The sequence below is a fragment of the Pleurodeles waltl genome, chromosome 1_2 (genome assembly GCF_031143425.1).
Source record: "Pleurodeles waltl isolate 20211129_DDA chromosome 1_2, aPleWal1.hap1.20221129, whole genome shotgun sequence".
NCBI classification, from domain to species: domain Eukaryota; kingdom Metazoa; phylum Chordata; class Amphibia; order Caudata; family Salamandridae; genus Pleurodeles; species Pleurodeles waltl.
This window is the reverse complement of record NC_090437.1, coordinates 1,334,001,541-1,334,014,590: the sequence shown is the minus strand read 5'-3', so window position 1 is coordinate 1,334,014,590 and position 13,050 is coordinate 1,334,001,541. Positions and strand designations below refer to the sequence as shown.

Here is a 13,050-nt window from a genome sequence, read left to right as displayed (position 1 = left end):
ATAGCCAGTATCCAAAGTGGACACGGGTTAGATGGCGAACTAGAGCTAATAGCAGATAACTAGGTACTTAGCCCTTCAATAAGTAGTGGCTCAAATTCAGAAAAATATAATTGGTTTGAGACAGAATAATCTCAGTAGCAGGAGTCACAGGATTACCAGGAATGTAGGATCAAGACTAAACTAGACTTTATGGATTTTATGATGAAATAATGGTCATAATTTTTTGACCATATATTTTTAATTCCATTGGTACTGGCAAGTACATCCTGCATTTTAGTGTTAGTGGTTCTTTTGTATCTAAATACAAGCCCAGAGTTGATAATGATAATTCGGGACATTTAAATGTATTGAATTTTCAGATGAACATTGTTCTCTGTGGAATTATCTATGAAGAAAGAAAATGTGGACTATCTTCATGCAGGTACAAGGTTCCAGAACATCTTCTATCACTGTTCTTTGTTTTACAAATTAAGGGACATAATTAGAAAGCATTCACAAATAGGCAACAATTTCTTTTTTCACTTATTAAAAAAATAAGTTGGTGCTGTGCTGCAGTGCAGAGCAACCTCTCTATATACAAATGCCTTTTCCATGAATAGCTAGAAAAGATGCACATCCACAGGGGAAGTTACAATGTTTTTATTCAATCCAGCACCACAGAGACTGCATATCAACGTGTTTCTGGACTTATGGCCTTAATCATGGTAAGTACTCACTACAGCCTTTCCACTCTTTCCGTGTACATTACTTCAACACTGAAGGCAGGCTGTGACTCCTGCCTAATGAGCTTGGATAAACTAAGCAGACTTTCATATATCTTGTCTGTTACAATGACACACATTCCACTAAAATTCTTTTCTTATTTGCATGATAGAATTACATTGAATAAATTCAAATATTCAGTCCATTTTATGCAATTGCTCTACTGGTTGTTGTACTCTAAGCAAACATCAACATATAATTGCATTAATATTCGAAAAATTAACAAATATGATCTCAGCCACAATTACAGCTTCGTGGGCATACATTCAATACAATTCCAATACTTTACTCAGTAAATATCTAGTAACATAACCTACAATGTATGTGAGATTAATCCTCCACAGCTATACATTATTTGAATATTGCAAGGCCGGGACTATGTGGAGGAACAGGCAGAAGGATAAACTCCTTTATAAAGTCATAGCAACCTGGGTGTGGATCTAGAATTTGCAGATTGTAAATTCCTGTGACATAATCTTTTGGGACTCGGGGTAGGCTCACCCAGCCCTTTATTCTGTTTTTGTTTTTACTTTTCCTAACATAGTGCCCAGTACATTGTATTGGCTAATGGCGGCAGCAACATACATTTTTCTGTGACTGTCAGCCAATCAGAGCACAGTGGATCCAAGAATCTTTAATCGATGATAGAAGAAAAACTCGCAAGTCTAACGATAAGCCTCAAGTTTTTGAACTGGATTCTCAAATCCTGTGTGGATTTGCGACTCTGCAAATTAATGGTCCAGATTTCTGTAAAATGTAATCTCTTCATGCTGAACCGGAACAGTTTGTGAAGACTAAGGGCCTGATTTAGGTCTTGGTGGAGAGAATACTCAGTTACAAACGTGACGGACATCCCGTTTATTGTATTACGATCCCCATAGGAGGGGATGGGATCAATACACAGCAGACGGGATATTCATCATGTTTGTGACAGAGTATTCCCTCTGCCAAGACCTAATTCAGGTTCTAATTTCTCAAAAACTATTGAACAGATTTACCCCAAGCAAAGGCACTTCCTTGAGTAAAGTTCTACTTTGATGTATTTGCAGTTAGTGGTTTTTATCTTTATCAAGGAGCCAAAAATGTGTGGAGTTAAAATGGGAAATGTTACTACAGAAATCCCCACCACTGTTTTTCAGCCCATACTTGATGTATTTGCAAGAAACCTACCATGAAGAACCCAAAGTGGATGAACTTTTCTCGAGAAAGATTTATGCAGAGTCATCGAACAGTGCCAAAATTAGTAGCAAAACAATCAATGCTTTCTCAATGGAACATCTGACCTTCTCATAACACCACATGGGATATTGCTGCAGCACCACAGTACATTTGGCTGTTGGCAATAAACACTCTTACAAAGTTATAATGAAAGAAAAATTAAAAGAAGGAAATTGTGCCCTAATGCAAATCACTATAACACTTTTACAGTCTGACACTGCTCCTTTAAGAACTTTTGAAGCATCCAATATCCCCATTATATCCAGCAGAGAGTTAGGCAACTCTTTTTTCTCAACAGTGCAAAAAAGGTCTCAAACAGTTTGTGCTGTTTCCAAAGATTTCTTTTGGGTAGAAACTCTTAGGGCCTGATTTAGATCTCGTCGGATGGGTTACTCCGTTACATCAGTGATGGATATCCTATTCACCGAAATATAAATCCTGTTATATCTAATGGGATTTATTATTTCAGCGGACAGGATATTTGTCACCGTTGTGAAGGAGTATCCCGCCCGTCGATATCTAATGCAGGCCCTAAGTCCCTAATTCACAACGGGCTTCCACAGTCATGGCAGAGGCACCGCAGTGGGTGTCCCACACTCGTGGCATGACCTCAGCAATTGGAAAATGCTGTACGGAGGTCCCGCCATGGGTGCAGGACCCCCACTGACCTTGTGGGGCCTTCGCTGTGACACCTGAGGCCCTTTGTGAATTAGGACCTACATTTGTATTATTGTCTTTTGACCTTTTTATACCTTCCATATTTCTGGAAAGAAAGATTTTTCTCTTGCTTTTCCTGAAAGTGTTCTCATCTCCTTGTTTACTTCAGCCTCAAAGCTTGCACCATTTAGCAAATATGGGGAAGAGCCGCCTGTACTGTTCATGTACTTTCAGTAAGCACCTGCATTATAACTGCACTCACTGCTCTCTGCTGAAGTACCTCCAGGTTACTGAATACATAATGATAGCCTCAAACCCCCAATCCTTTGCATGCAACGTGACTTTGCATGTGATGATGTCCTGGTGAGTCACTGCCAAGAATGTATGAAGTTACCACAGTGAAGCTTATTGAAGGTTACCAGAGAAAGATTTCACACTAGGAAGCACTTTATGAACATTTACGCATAGGGGCACCTCTGACATCCACTAGGCTTACTGCAAACCCTGTAGGAATCACAGGTCTCCTTTCGTAATATTTATATTATGCTATGCGTCATTGGACTCCCAAAAGATAATACTTGGTAATTATTTTTTTGTCTTCTAAGTATTATCCTTCAGTGGATCAGAACCACAACACTTGGATGGGGGAGGGGTAATAAACCTTTCAAGTGTTCCCAATCTAGTGGGTGGCTTTCATGAGGAATGAGGGCAGGTGCACCAGCATTTGTGTGCCTCAAAATAAGGCATGGGGGGGGGAGTAGGGAAATGTGTAAAGGGAAAAATGTCAGAAAAGGTGGAAACTTGTAAGGATGCAGTTTGAACAGTCAAAGCATCTGCTGCAATCAAGTAGCTCATGAACATGAAGAACAAAGTAAAAGAAACCAAAGAAAAATTGTGTATTTGTAGAGGCACTCTCTAATACCCAAAATGTACTCTCAAAGACACACCAAAATTGAACTTGATTTGACAGTACCAGACAAGATTACTGAAAGCGAAATAAATAATACAATCTATCCTAGACACCTGAGCAGCCAAAGTATCTTCTCAGTTCCACCACAGTCATCATTTAATATGGCAAATGTCCTTTGTCTATTTCTCGAGATGGGCCGACACCTTATACATTTCGTCGATGACCCTCTCATACTTCTTTAAGATGACTTTCCGGTTCATTTTCAGTGTAGGCCCTGTGGAATGGAGGAACATAAGAGAACAGTCCATGAAGAATGGAAAGACAACTCAATCAAAAATATCAAGGTGACATATCAAAAATTCACTCCCTCCGTGTCTTTGTCTTAATTCAAGGAAGACTGCTAGCTTCAGATACAAGAGATAATGTCCCGTTTAGTAAGAGAGATCTTTAAATGGCAGTCCATCTATTACCTGTTAATTATTGACTATTTAACATAGCTATTTCTTGGCTTCTCACATGTCTATCAGGCTTCCAGCAGTCTGTTTGTCAACCTGTTTGTGTCCTGACTGCACACCCCATTTGGGGTATTGAACCCTATTTTTCCCAAAGCCAAGTCCATCCCTATCATGCCATGTGTTTGTAACAATGATCTTACCATGGGTTGCCTCCATGTCCAAGGTAACCTAAGTACCTAATGACAACACAAAAGCATGTCTCAGCCGGCCATCGATTACTGATTTGTGCTTCATATAAGGTTTATAAACCATTAGTCTGGTGTAGATACACTGCTTATCAAACACTTTGGTATTGTGAATTAATTTTATGAAAATTATATATATATATAATTAGGACCTAGTTTCCGTTGGAAAGCATTTTTTGTTGTGCTAATAACTGGCACCGTCTGACAAATCTTTGCAAAACCCCCCAAACTAGTTTGCCATTTACTTGCTGTCCAATACGTTTCAAAGTGATTCATGAAGCTGGGGCTGGGAAAAAGGGGGGAGGAGGGTTGCAAAACACATTTTCCCCATGCAGATTCCCATAGGGATTTTAGACATGACTACAGCTCGAACCGCTAAACGGAATTACACCAAATATGACAGAAAGCTAGATCTTGGTTCATAAAGATCTCTTTTTGTAACATGGTGTAGTCCTGTTCAATAGTCTTGGAGGTATTAAAGAAAAAAGATGAATGTATATTTAGGGATATGGATCCACTGCGGTGGAACTGCAGATCCACATGCCAACAACAATGCAGTACTTGGCTGGCCGCACCCTGAGAGAAAAGTTGAGGCTGTCATTTTGCAACTGAGACAGGGTTCCCGGGGGGCAGATTTGGATATAAGAGGTCGAGATATAGGTATCCTGACCCCATGGGACTTATGGAGGGGTCACTGAGGCACCTTTGGTCGTGTGCAGCATAGGGTTGGCTGCATGCGGGGAGGTTAAATGCAGAGCCTGATGACAAAAATTCACTAAAAAGCAAATGTTACAGGGATGTTATAGTTAGGTTCAGATTTATACACACAAAACCATTGAAATTCAGCAGTTATAGTTATACGTATTTAAAGACACTACAACTCATGCCCTAAAGTAACTATAACTCACACGCTTACTATGCACTGCTAATTACCTCACATATTACATCACTCATAACCTCTTCTATTATATCATTGATAATATCACTGCAGAATTTTCAGTGAAATTATATATATATGTATATACACACACCGTCCTCTATTGTGTCTGAAAATGCATTTTTGTGTACATTCAATAGCTTTGCCCTTTTCAAAGATGGTGACTAGATTTCAGTACTTCTCAGTAGCTTATCCGTTGTGGGCAGTCAGCAGTGAACATGTCTTCCCAGTCCTCTCTTTCTGTCCATAAACCTGTTCTAAAATAGTCCGGGAGAATCCACAAGGAACAGAACACACAAAGGCATGTGCACTGAATGTGCCGGGTGGATATGTTATTTTTGGGTCACACATTCTTATTATTTCTTCAGTCTCTCACTCAAGCACACATCAAATGTATTAGTCTATCCTCACATGTCACTAACTATCCATCTGTCTTTCATCACATTTTTCATGCACTCATCCATCCTCTATTCTGCAGCACACAGTGACGGCTCCTCCATTTGGGTGCAGGAACGTCGCCCCCTGCCATCAGCGGTAGCTGCACAGCCTTTAACAGAAAACGATCATAAACTTTGTTTATAATTGTTTTCTAGTAAAGGGGGCAGGGCCTCGGAAATAAAGAGCAGCGAGGGAGGAGTGCTCAGCACTCCCCCTCACCGCGCATGTATACTTGGGGGGCCGTCTCGGGCCGGCCAAACACACATGCGCAGTAGGCTCTCTCAAGCCCGGCAACACAGTTGTCGGGCTTGAGAGAGCCTGCACAGGCTCCTAGTGTGCCTGCAAGCGCCCTGGCTGGGTGCTCCCAGCCAATCCTGAAGCTGCCCTGAGCAGCATCAGGGTTGGTACAGGGCAGGCTAGGAGCCTATGCCTGCAGCATCCGGCGATGGAGAGGAGCAGTGCGGCGGCGGTGAAAGGGAAGTGTTTTATTTTTTCATTACATTAATACATTAAATACATGTTTATTCCCCCCCGCACGCTGCCCCGCCCCTTAAGTGCCCTGTGAGCCGCACTAGCAGCACACGTAGAAAGAGGAAAATGCCTCTGAGTTTTGTTATATTTACATTGCAGACAATCTCCTTGCATCATGGTATAAGGTTGCCTGCATTGGTGCTAAGCAGAACAGGGAAAAGCCAGAAATGTGCAGTAAAATGTTAAGTATGGTGCATTCATGCCATTTCCCTATCACGCAGTGCCTCAGGTGGCTTGCTGTGCTACATGATTTTATTTTTTTAAATATGCCCCTAAATCTCGTAGATGATTGGCCAACACATTTAACGAGAGATAGGTTAGAAGGAGCCACCATCCTCTGGGTCCTTGCCTCACTTCAGTTGGACAGATGTGCTTGCTTCTGCATTATGGATTAACTGCACCAATATCTGAACAGTTGTCGCAGTGCTCTGACTTAAGGCCAATTACATATACATATGGCCAAAAAGAATTGAAACAAAGGCGGAAAGGGAACTATCTGGTCAGGATGCCTTCTGTGTTTATTGTTCTAATCCCCTCTTCTGTTTCAAATTGTCTTTCCAACTCTTGCCTTTGCTCATTAGATGACTCATAAAGACACAATGGATGGATATCTTCTGTGAGCCCTGCTTTAATCACTTGTTCCTGAAGTTACTCTACATTGTTTCTCTCTTTATCGCTAGCCTTCTGTTTTCTCATTTTAGCAGATAAGAAGGGCCCTGCACTGCTACCACCATATTACTATTCCTGGTTCACTTTTGTCAGCCCATAAGTCTCTTTTTTTAGGAACAACATGTGTTGCTGACTGCTAACTGTGACAAATCTGTGCTATGTTTTCAGAGATAATGTTCGCTTATGTTGATGTTCCGGGCTACAGAACTCTTTTTGTAGGTCCAGCCAGGCTTGTTCCCTGATCTTCAGTCTAGTACTCTCCATTACACATGTTGCCAAGACAACCTCTGTAAGAGAGTCCCAACCTCTGAAAGAGAGTCCCAGACTACAGGGATAGAACACTCTCCTTGGTTGTTAAATCACAGGAATTGTATGATTTGTTGATGACTTCTCAATCTTTGAGAAGGCTCTCATTAAATTTCCAGCTTGGATCTTTGACAGGGTCATTTATCTATGAGTCACCCAGCCTATAATGGAGCGAAAGGTATGGAATAGTAGAAATATACTGATTTGTGAATGTGACGTGTGCTGCGGAGTAGTATGAATAATCTCTTTCCTGTAGATGATTCACCATCCAGTGTCTATCAGTCCTTTTACTTTTCTCTGAAATGGACACAGAGCTCCCTGATGTGTTGCGGGCTCGGCCAAGTACGAATTTCCAATCTGCTACCATTATTGATGGTCCTGCTGCTTATTGTTGGTTTGTGTGTCTCTGCATTCTTCTTGGCCTAGATTTGGATTGTGACACACAGTTAGAAAAATACTTATCCCTTGCAGTTGGCTAACTCCTCTCTTATCTGTGAAAGATTCTTATTAAGAAAAGGCTGTGTAGGCCGCTGATCATCTTGCCCTACTCATTTTAATCTTGTGGGAGGAAAATACCTGCATGTGGACAAAGAAGGATTGCAGCCACAATTCCTCTCTGGGGAATGTTTATTGAAGGAGGCAGATGTCCCTCTCCTCAGCTTAACTGCGCCTTCAGAATATCATTATTTTCTTAACTGAGCTTCATATGTTAAATCAAGGCATTTGACAGTTTTCCCATTTAAATTATCCTTTATATAATATGGCTGCACTATTGCAACGATGTGTTGATACGCCATATTGGATCTCCAAAATTGCCCTTACCCACCTATTTCCAGATAACCATTGTCATAAGGTTGTCATTCTACCCTCCCCAAGGCAAATCCTCAACAGTTAACAAATCAAACAAGAACCCCCCTTACACCTTCCTTTTCTTCCCCGAGTATTTTAAGTCCCTTTCCGAAATAGGTGTGTGTTAGCAAACATCTTATCTTCCCCATCTCCTTCTCCTCCCCCCTCTACTTGTCTTGAGCAAACTTATTTGTGATCAGGCCATACTTAAGGAGCAAGTTGCTAACAAGCCTTGCAGGATGCTGCTGCTTCTACACACTGTCCACATTAAATGTTCTCGGTGCTCCAGAAGTATTCCCTTTGGGAGGGGGAGCTGCACTACTTGATGCCCACTCGCTCTATCGGTGTCATGTGCTTTTGGATTTCTTAGTATTCCAGAAGGCCTCCTCCATCTTTCTCTGATCGGCCTCTGTCTCTGATCAACCCTGGGGTCATCCCGATTGTCCTTTCCTCAGACAGAGGACTTGGTGCTCTTGCATCAAAATAGATCCCTCAGTTTTTTGGTGATAGGTGCCTCTCTCTTGTTATCACAGCAGAGGAATTGGATTATATGCATTTGTTTTGGAAATCTATGTTTTTCAGTAGTGGGTTTCAGTAGAAGCTGATTGTTTTTCACCTAGAAGAATGTGTTGTTTTGCCCAACCTGAAGACTTCCCCACTTGGGCTTCAGTACATCACCAAGGCTCCATCCAGTTAAAGATTCTCTCACAGCGGGCAAGCTAGACCATAAACTATTAATGCTCATCAACACCACACCCCTCACTTTTGGAATAAAAAGTGACATGTAGTGCCATATGGGTTATTTGATCCACTTGATTTCTCTCTTCAAACTGGATGGTTGAGTTTAAACATACATTGCAGTTGTTTACGAATAGGAGGTCTGCTTCAGCCATGTGAAGACCTATTGCAGGGTCTCCTCTGACACTATTGTGCTCTACTTTATGAACAGGCAGAGCTTCCCAGACATCTTCCTGAGGTTGTGCTCAGGGCTGTGCTGCATGCTTAACTCTATCACCAAATTCATTTTGAGAGAAAGCCATTGTTTCACTCCAGGAGTGCTTCCCTTTTATTCTCCCACCCTGGATCCCACTTAATGTGCTCCTCTATCATGTAAGACCTCTCAGAACAGTGGTTCCCCCCTCTGAGTTGTCCAGTGAATGTAGTTCTCACCTCGTTCTAGGTCTGAATTGCCTGATAGGTTCTCGCAAGGCAATAATCATGTTTTAATCTTCCCAGACAATTCTGCAGCTAAATACTTTAGCTTCTTCTCCAGTGTGCAATATTCCACCTGGTAGCTCAGATCACCGAATACGTTCTTGGTCTGAATTGCCTGATAGGTTCACGCAAAGCAATCACTGTGTTTTTATTCTTCCCAGACAATTATGCAGCTAAATACTTGAGCTTCTTCTCCAGCAATAGCTTCAGCAATATTCTACTTGGCAGCTCAGATCACCTTGTTGAGAAGACCTTTCTCAGCTTTCAAGCTTCATTTTAGTGCTGCATCACTCCTTTGTAGGTTAGATCACCTGGGTACCTATCTGCTGCGCTGAATCCGCTCTGCTTCATTTGCAGTCTCTTCATCCAAGTTCTCTGCCGTTGTTTGCCTCACCATCCAAGAGTCTTTCAACCCAGGCCTGGCTTGAAGACATTCTATCTACACACCTCATTGGCCTCACCATCTTTGTAAGTGGAGGCTGCCCATCGACTGCTCTGCGGTCACAAGCCTCATGCTTGGCTGCTCTCACCTTCGGAGGACGCAGGAGATGAGAACTCTCCTTCACTCAGTGCACTGAGGATTGAGTCAGCTTTCGAGCAGATCAGAGCAGAGAGGAGAACTAACTACCATATTCCTCTGCCATCTTTGCTGGGCCATAGGTACATCTTTTAAATCCCTTCTAAAAAAGTTGTTTTGGAGAAGGTGTGGATTATGGTTAAACATGAACCAGCATCGTTGAGCATGGTGGGGTGGAGGACACATAAAGCTTTACCGTCCAAGAAAGGCACTTTGCATAAAATTGTAATTTGTTTAAAAATGGCTATTTTTCTTAACAAAACTAGAATTTGTTGGTGGTTAGTGACATTTCTTGTATCTCTCTATCACTGTGATGTTGGGAGAGATATAAAGATAAGTTAGACCCCGCCAGCTGGATTTTCCCTCCACCTTTTCAAATGGTTATTTATCTGCACTTGACAATGACAGGAACAATCTTTCTTTGTCCTCCTACCTTGCCAAGAGGGGTGGTTTCTGTTAGCCTCATGGCCATTCCTCAGTGGCAAGGGGCTGAGTATTCTTGACCTCCGGCCCACATGGCAGATGTTTCCTGCCCTTATCAAGGACAGTTGAATACCACACTCTTGTGAAAGGTGGAGGGAAAATCCAAATCTCCCTCCCTCCATCTGCCCTTGGTGGGGGTGTGCACAAATAACACCTACTTTTGGGAGAAAAAATCAAATGGTAGATGGAATGCTTGAATTAATCTCAGCCACGGGCCGCACCCCAATGCATTATTTTTTGCCCACCATGCCACCTCAATTTGGACCCGACCTTATGCAAATCACCCTTGGCCCTGTTCCTTATGGGAAAAGTCCAGCCTGAACTGCCAGGCCAGGTCCTCCCTAAACCGAAACACAAGAAACCCAGGAAATGTGTCACCCTAGTTAGGGCTGGTTATATATATTAAATGCAGCAGATAGATCAAGGAATAGGGCTGGTATAATCCTTGTATATAATATGCAGTATGTGGGTCAAACACTGAGGGAATTTCTACTGTTTCTGCAGTTTTTACATCCACCGTTCCCAGAGTGAAAGCCACAGCAGGGCCTTCAAAAAGTAATGTATTACAAAACACTTTAGCACAGGAAGATAGTAATATCATAATGTCATAGACAAAATATTTGTGGAAGGGCTAACATAGGTGCCCGGAGGATGACATGCCTAAGTTTCAGAATACCATTGTCTTAACTGAGTTTGAAACGTTAAATGAATGCATTCAACAGTGCATGTTGGCCAGTCGCTGCTGTGAGCTGCTACTCCTATTGGGACCCCTTATCAGTTGTTGCAGTGTTAAACTGCATGATATCCAAGGATCATAAAATGAATACTCCTCTCAATTATTCACTATTGACAACTTTTCTTGTGTTTCTTTAAAAATATTTTTTTTATCTCCCATATCACTGGAAACCATACAGGTGATCACTCCTCTATTATTGAAATTCCTCTAAGGTACTTGAGGTACTGACTAACTCTACCTATGAACTGAGGAGCCTAAATTTCATCAATCCACTGTCATCTGGGAACTCACTTAGCCCTCACCCCTCACTAGTGTACTGTGCAATTGATCACTTTGCTGGCATGTGGATACTTGCTGAGCTCTACCCCATCAACACTGTATATCAAAGTTGATCAATCTAGCATCATTTGAGTACTCACCAAGCTCTCCCCCATCTGTAGATAAATCTTTCTCCAGTATGGTAAATTTCTGAATCCTTTGAGCATTGGAGGTCGCCATCTGGTTCACCCGGTCCAAGCCCTCCTGGATGGCCTTGTAGATTACTGGGTCCTTGGATCTCACCACCTCCGACACCCGCGTAGCCCTGCTGCCCAGCTGCTGGCAGAACTTGATGGCATCAGGAGTCAGATCATCCCCGGGCTGCAGTGTGTTCGCATCTATGGTAGACTGAGAGTAGATCAAACAGCATCTTGAAAAGAAGGTTCTGTAAAGATGTGGTTTGTAACATTTTGCGATTTCTAAAGAAGGAATAACACTCGTTCACAAGATTTTAATGAACATCATCTATAATAAATGGAACACCATCCTTAATGGAATCTTGAAAGGGTGATTTATGGAAGTTTGCAGGGCAAGACACACGCTGTGACCGCCGCGTCTCGGCTTTCTGAATCAATCAATCAATCAGGGATTTGTAAAGCGCACTACTCACCCGTGAGTGTCTCAAGGCGCTGAGGTGGGGGGGCTCTGACGATTGTGCTATATATATCACATGCATAAACACATTTTAGACTGATTCCATACCACCTTCATTCCTTTGCTTTGCGTACACTTTAAAACAATCTTGGCATCAGGATTTTATTCATTCAACTGCAGTGACTGAATCATGGTTATTAAATGATGCCTTGCATATGATACAATGTAGGGCCACTACCTCGCTCCAGGTCCCACTGTCTCCACTCCCAACCTCTTCACCTACACATCATTTAGTTCAAGTGAAACAAAACAAGACTAGCACATGAAGACTCCATATGGCTGTCAAATGAAAGACCGGCCTACTGCCCATAATAAACTCAACAGAGGTGAGTATCTTAATTCAAGGTACAAATTCATCAATGACCTTTTCTAAATATGATTAATAGCTAATATCTTGACTCCCTGCTGCATCTAAACCATGATTGAATCCAGAACTATTTTCTAGTTTTCACTGGATGAATGAGACCAGGCAATGTGAATGTGTTGGTTTCAGAACACTTTACTAACATATAATTTCAGTGTCTGGAATGAGTGCCTTCGCTGACATAACCCACCAAATGATTCATAAACCAAACATCTCTCCCCCACATGGACAACAAGTATATATTTGTGCTTGTGTACTGGAGTGGTAGTTTTCCCTGGTGATGATGAGACTGTCACATTGCAAAGTCTGTACCTTGTGATTCTTCTCAATGGCCAATTAAGATCGTCCGGTTACAATTGTGAATGTTGCCCCCAGAGCAGATATACTATGTGTTAGAAATGGGGTTTTTGGTTGGCAGTCAGGTTACCCCCTGTCCAAGCAAAAGCCCTCACTCTAGTCAGGGTAAGTCACACACAATCCAAGATTATCCTGTGCCCACCCTCTGGTAGCTTGGCACGAGCAGTCAGGCTTAACTTAGAAGGCAATGTGTAAAGTATTTGTGCAATAAATCATACAATACCACCATATAGCACCACAAAAATAAACCACACAGTGTTTAGAAAAATATATAATATTTATCAGGATAATTGTAGGTCAAAACGAATAAAGTTGCAATGTGAATTTGTAGAGATATCACTGAAAAGTGATATAAAGTGTCTTAAGTCT

The 13,050-nt window shown here is 41.9% G+C and overlaps 1 protein-coding gene across 1 annotated transcript in view; it reads right to left on the bottom strand.

Moving 5' to 3' along the window:
* Nucleotides 1-624: 624 nt before the first annotated feature.
* The window catches only part of LOC138251794 (long-chain-fatty-acid--CoA ligase ACSBG2-like), a 244,117-nt gene continuing 231,691 nt past the window's right edge, over nt 625-13,050 (bottom strand). The window contains exons 12-13 of the mRNA XM_069205679.1: nt 11,408-11,654; nt 625-3,821 (exon numbers count right to left, since the gene is read on the bottom strand). Of these exons, the coding sequence (XP_069061780.1) occupies nt 3,727-3,821; nt 11,408-11,654 (342 nt within the window). The 3' untranslated portion in view covers nt 625-3,726. The remainder of the gene's footprint in view (nt 3,822-11,407; nt 11,655-13,050) is intronic.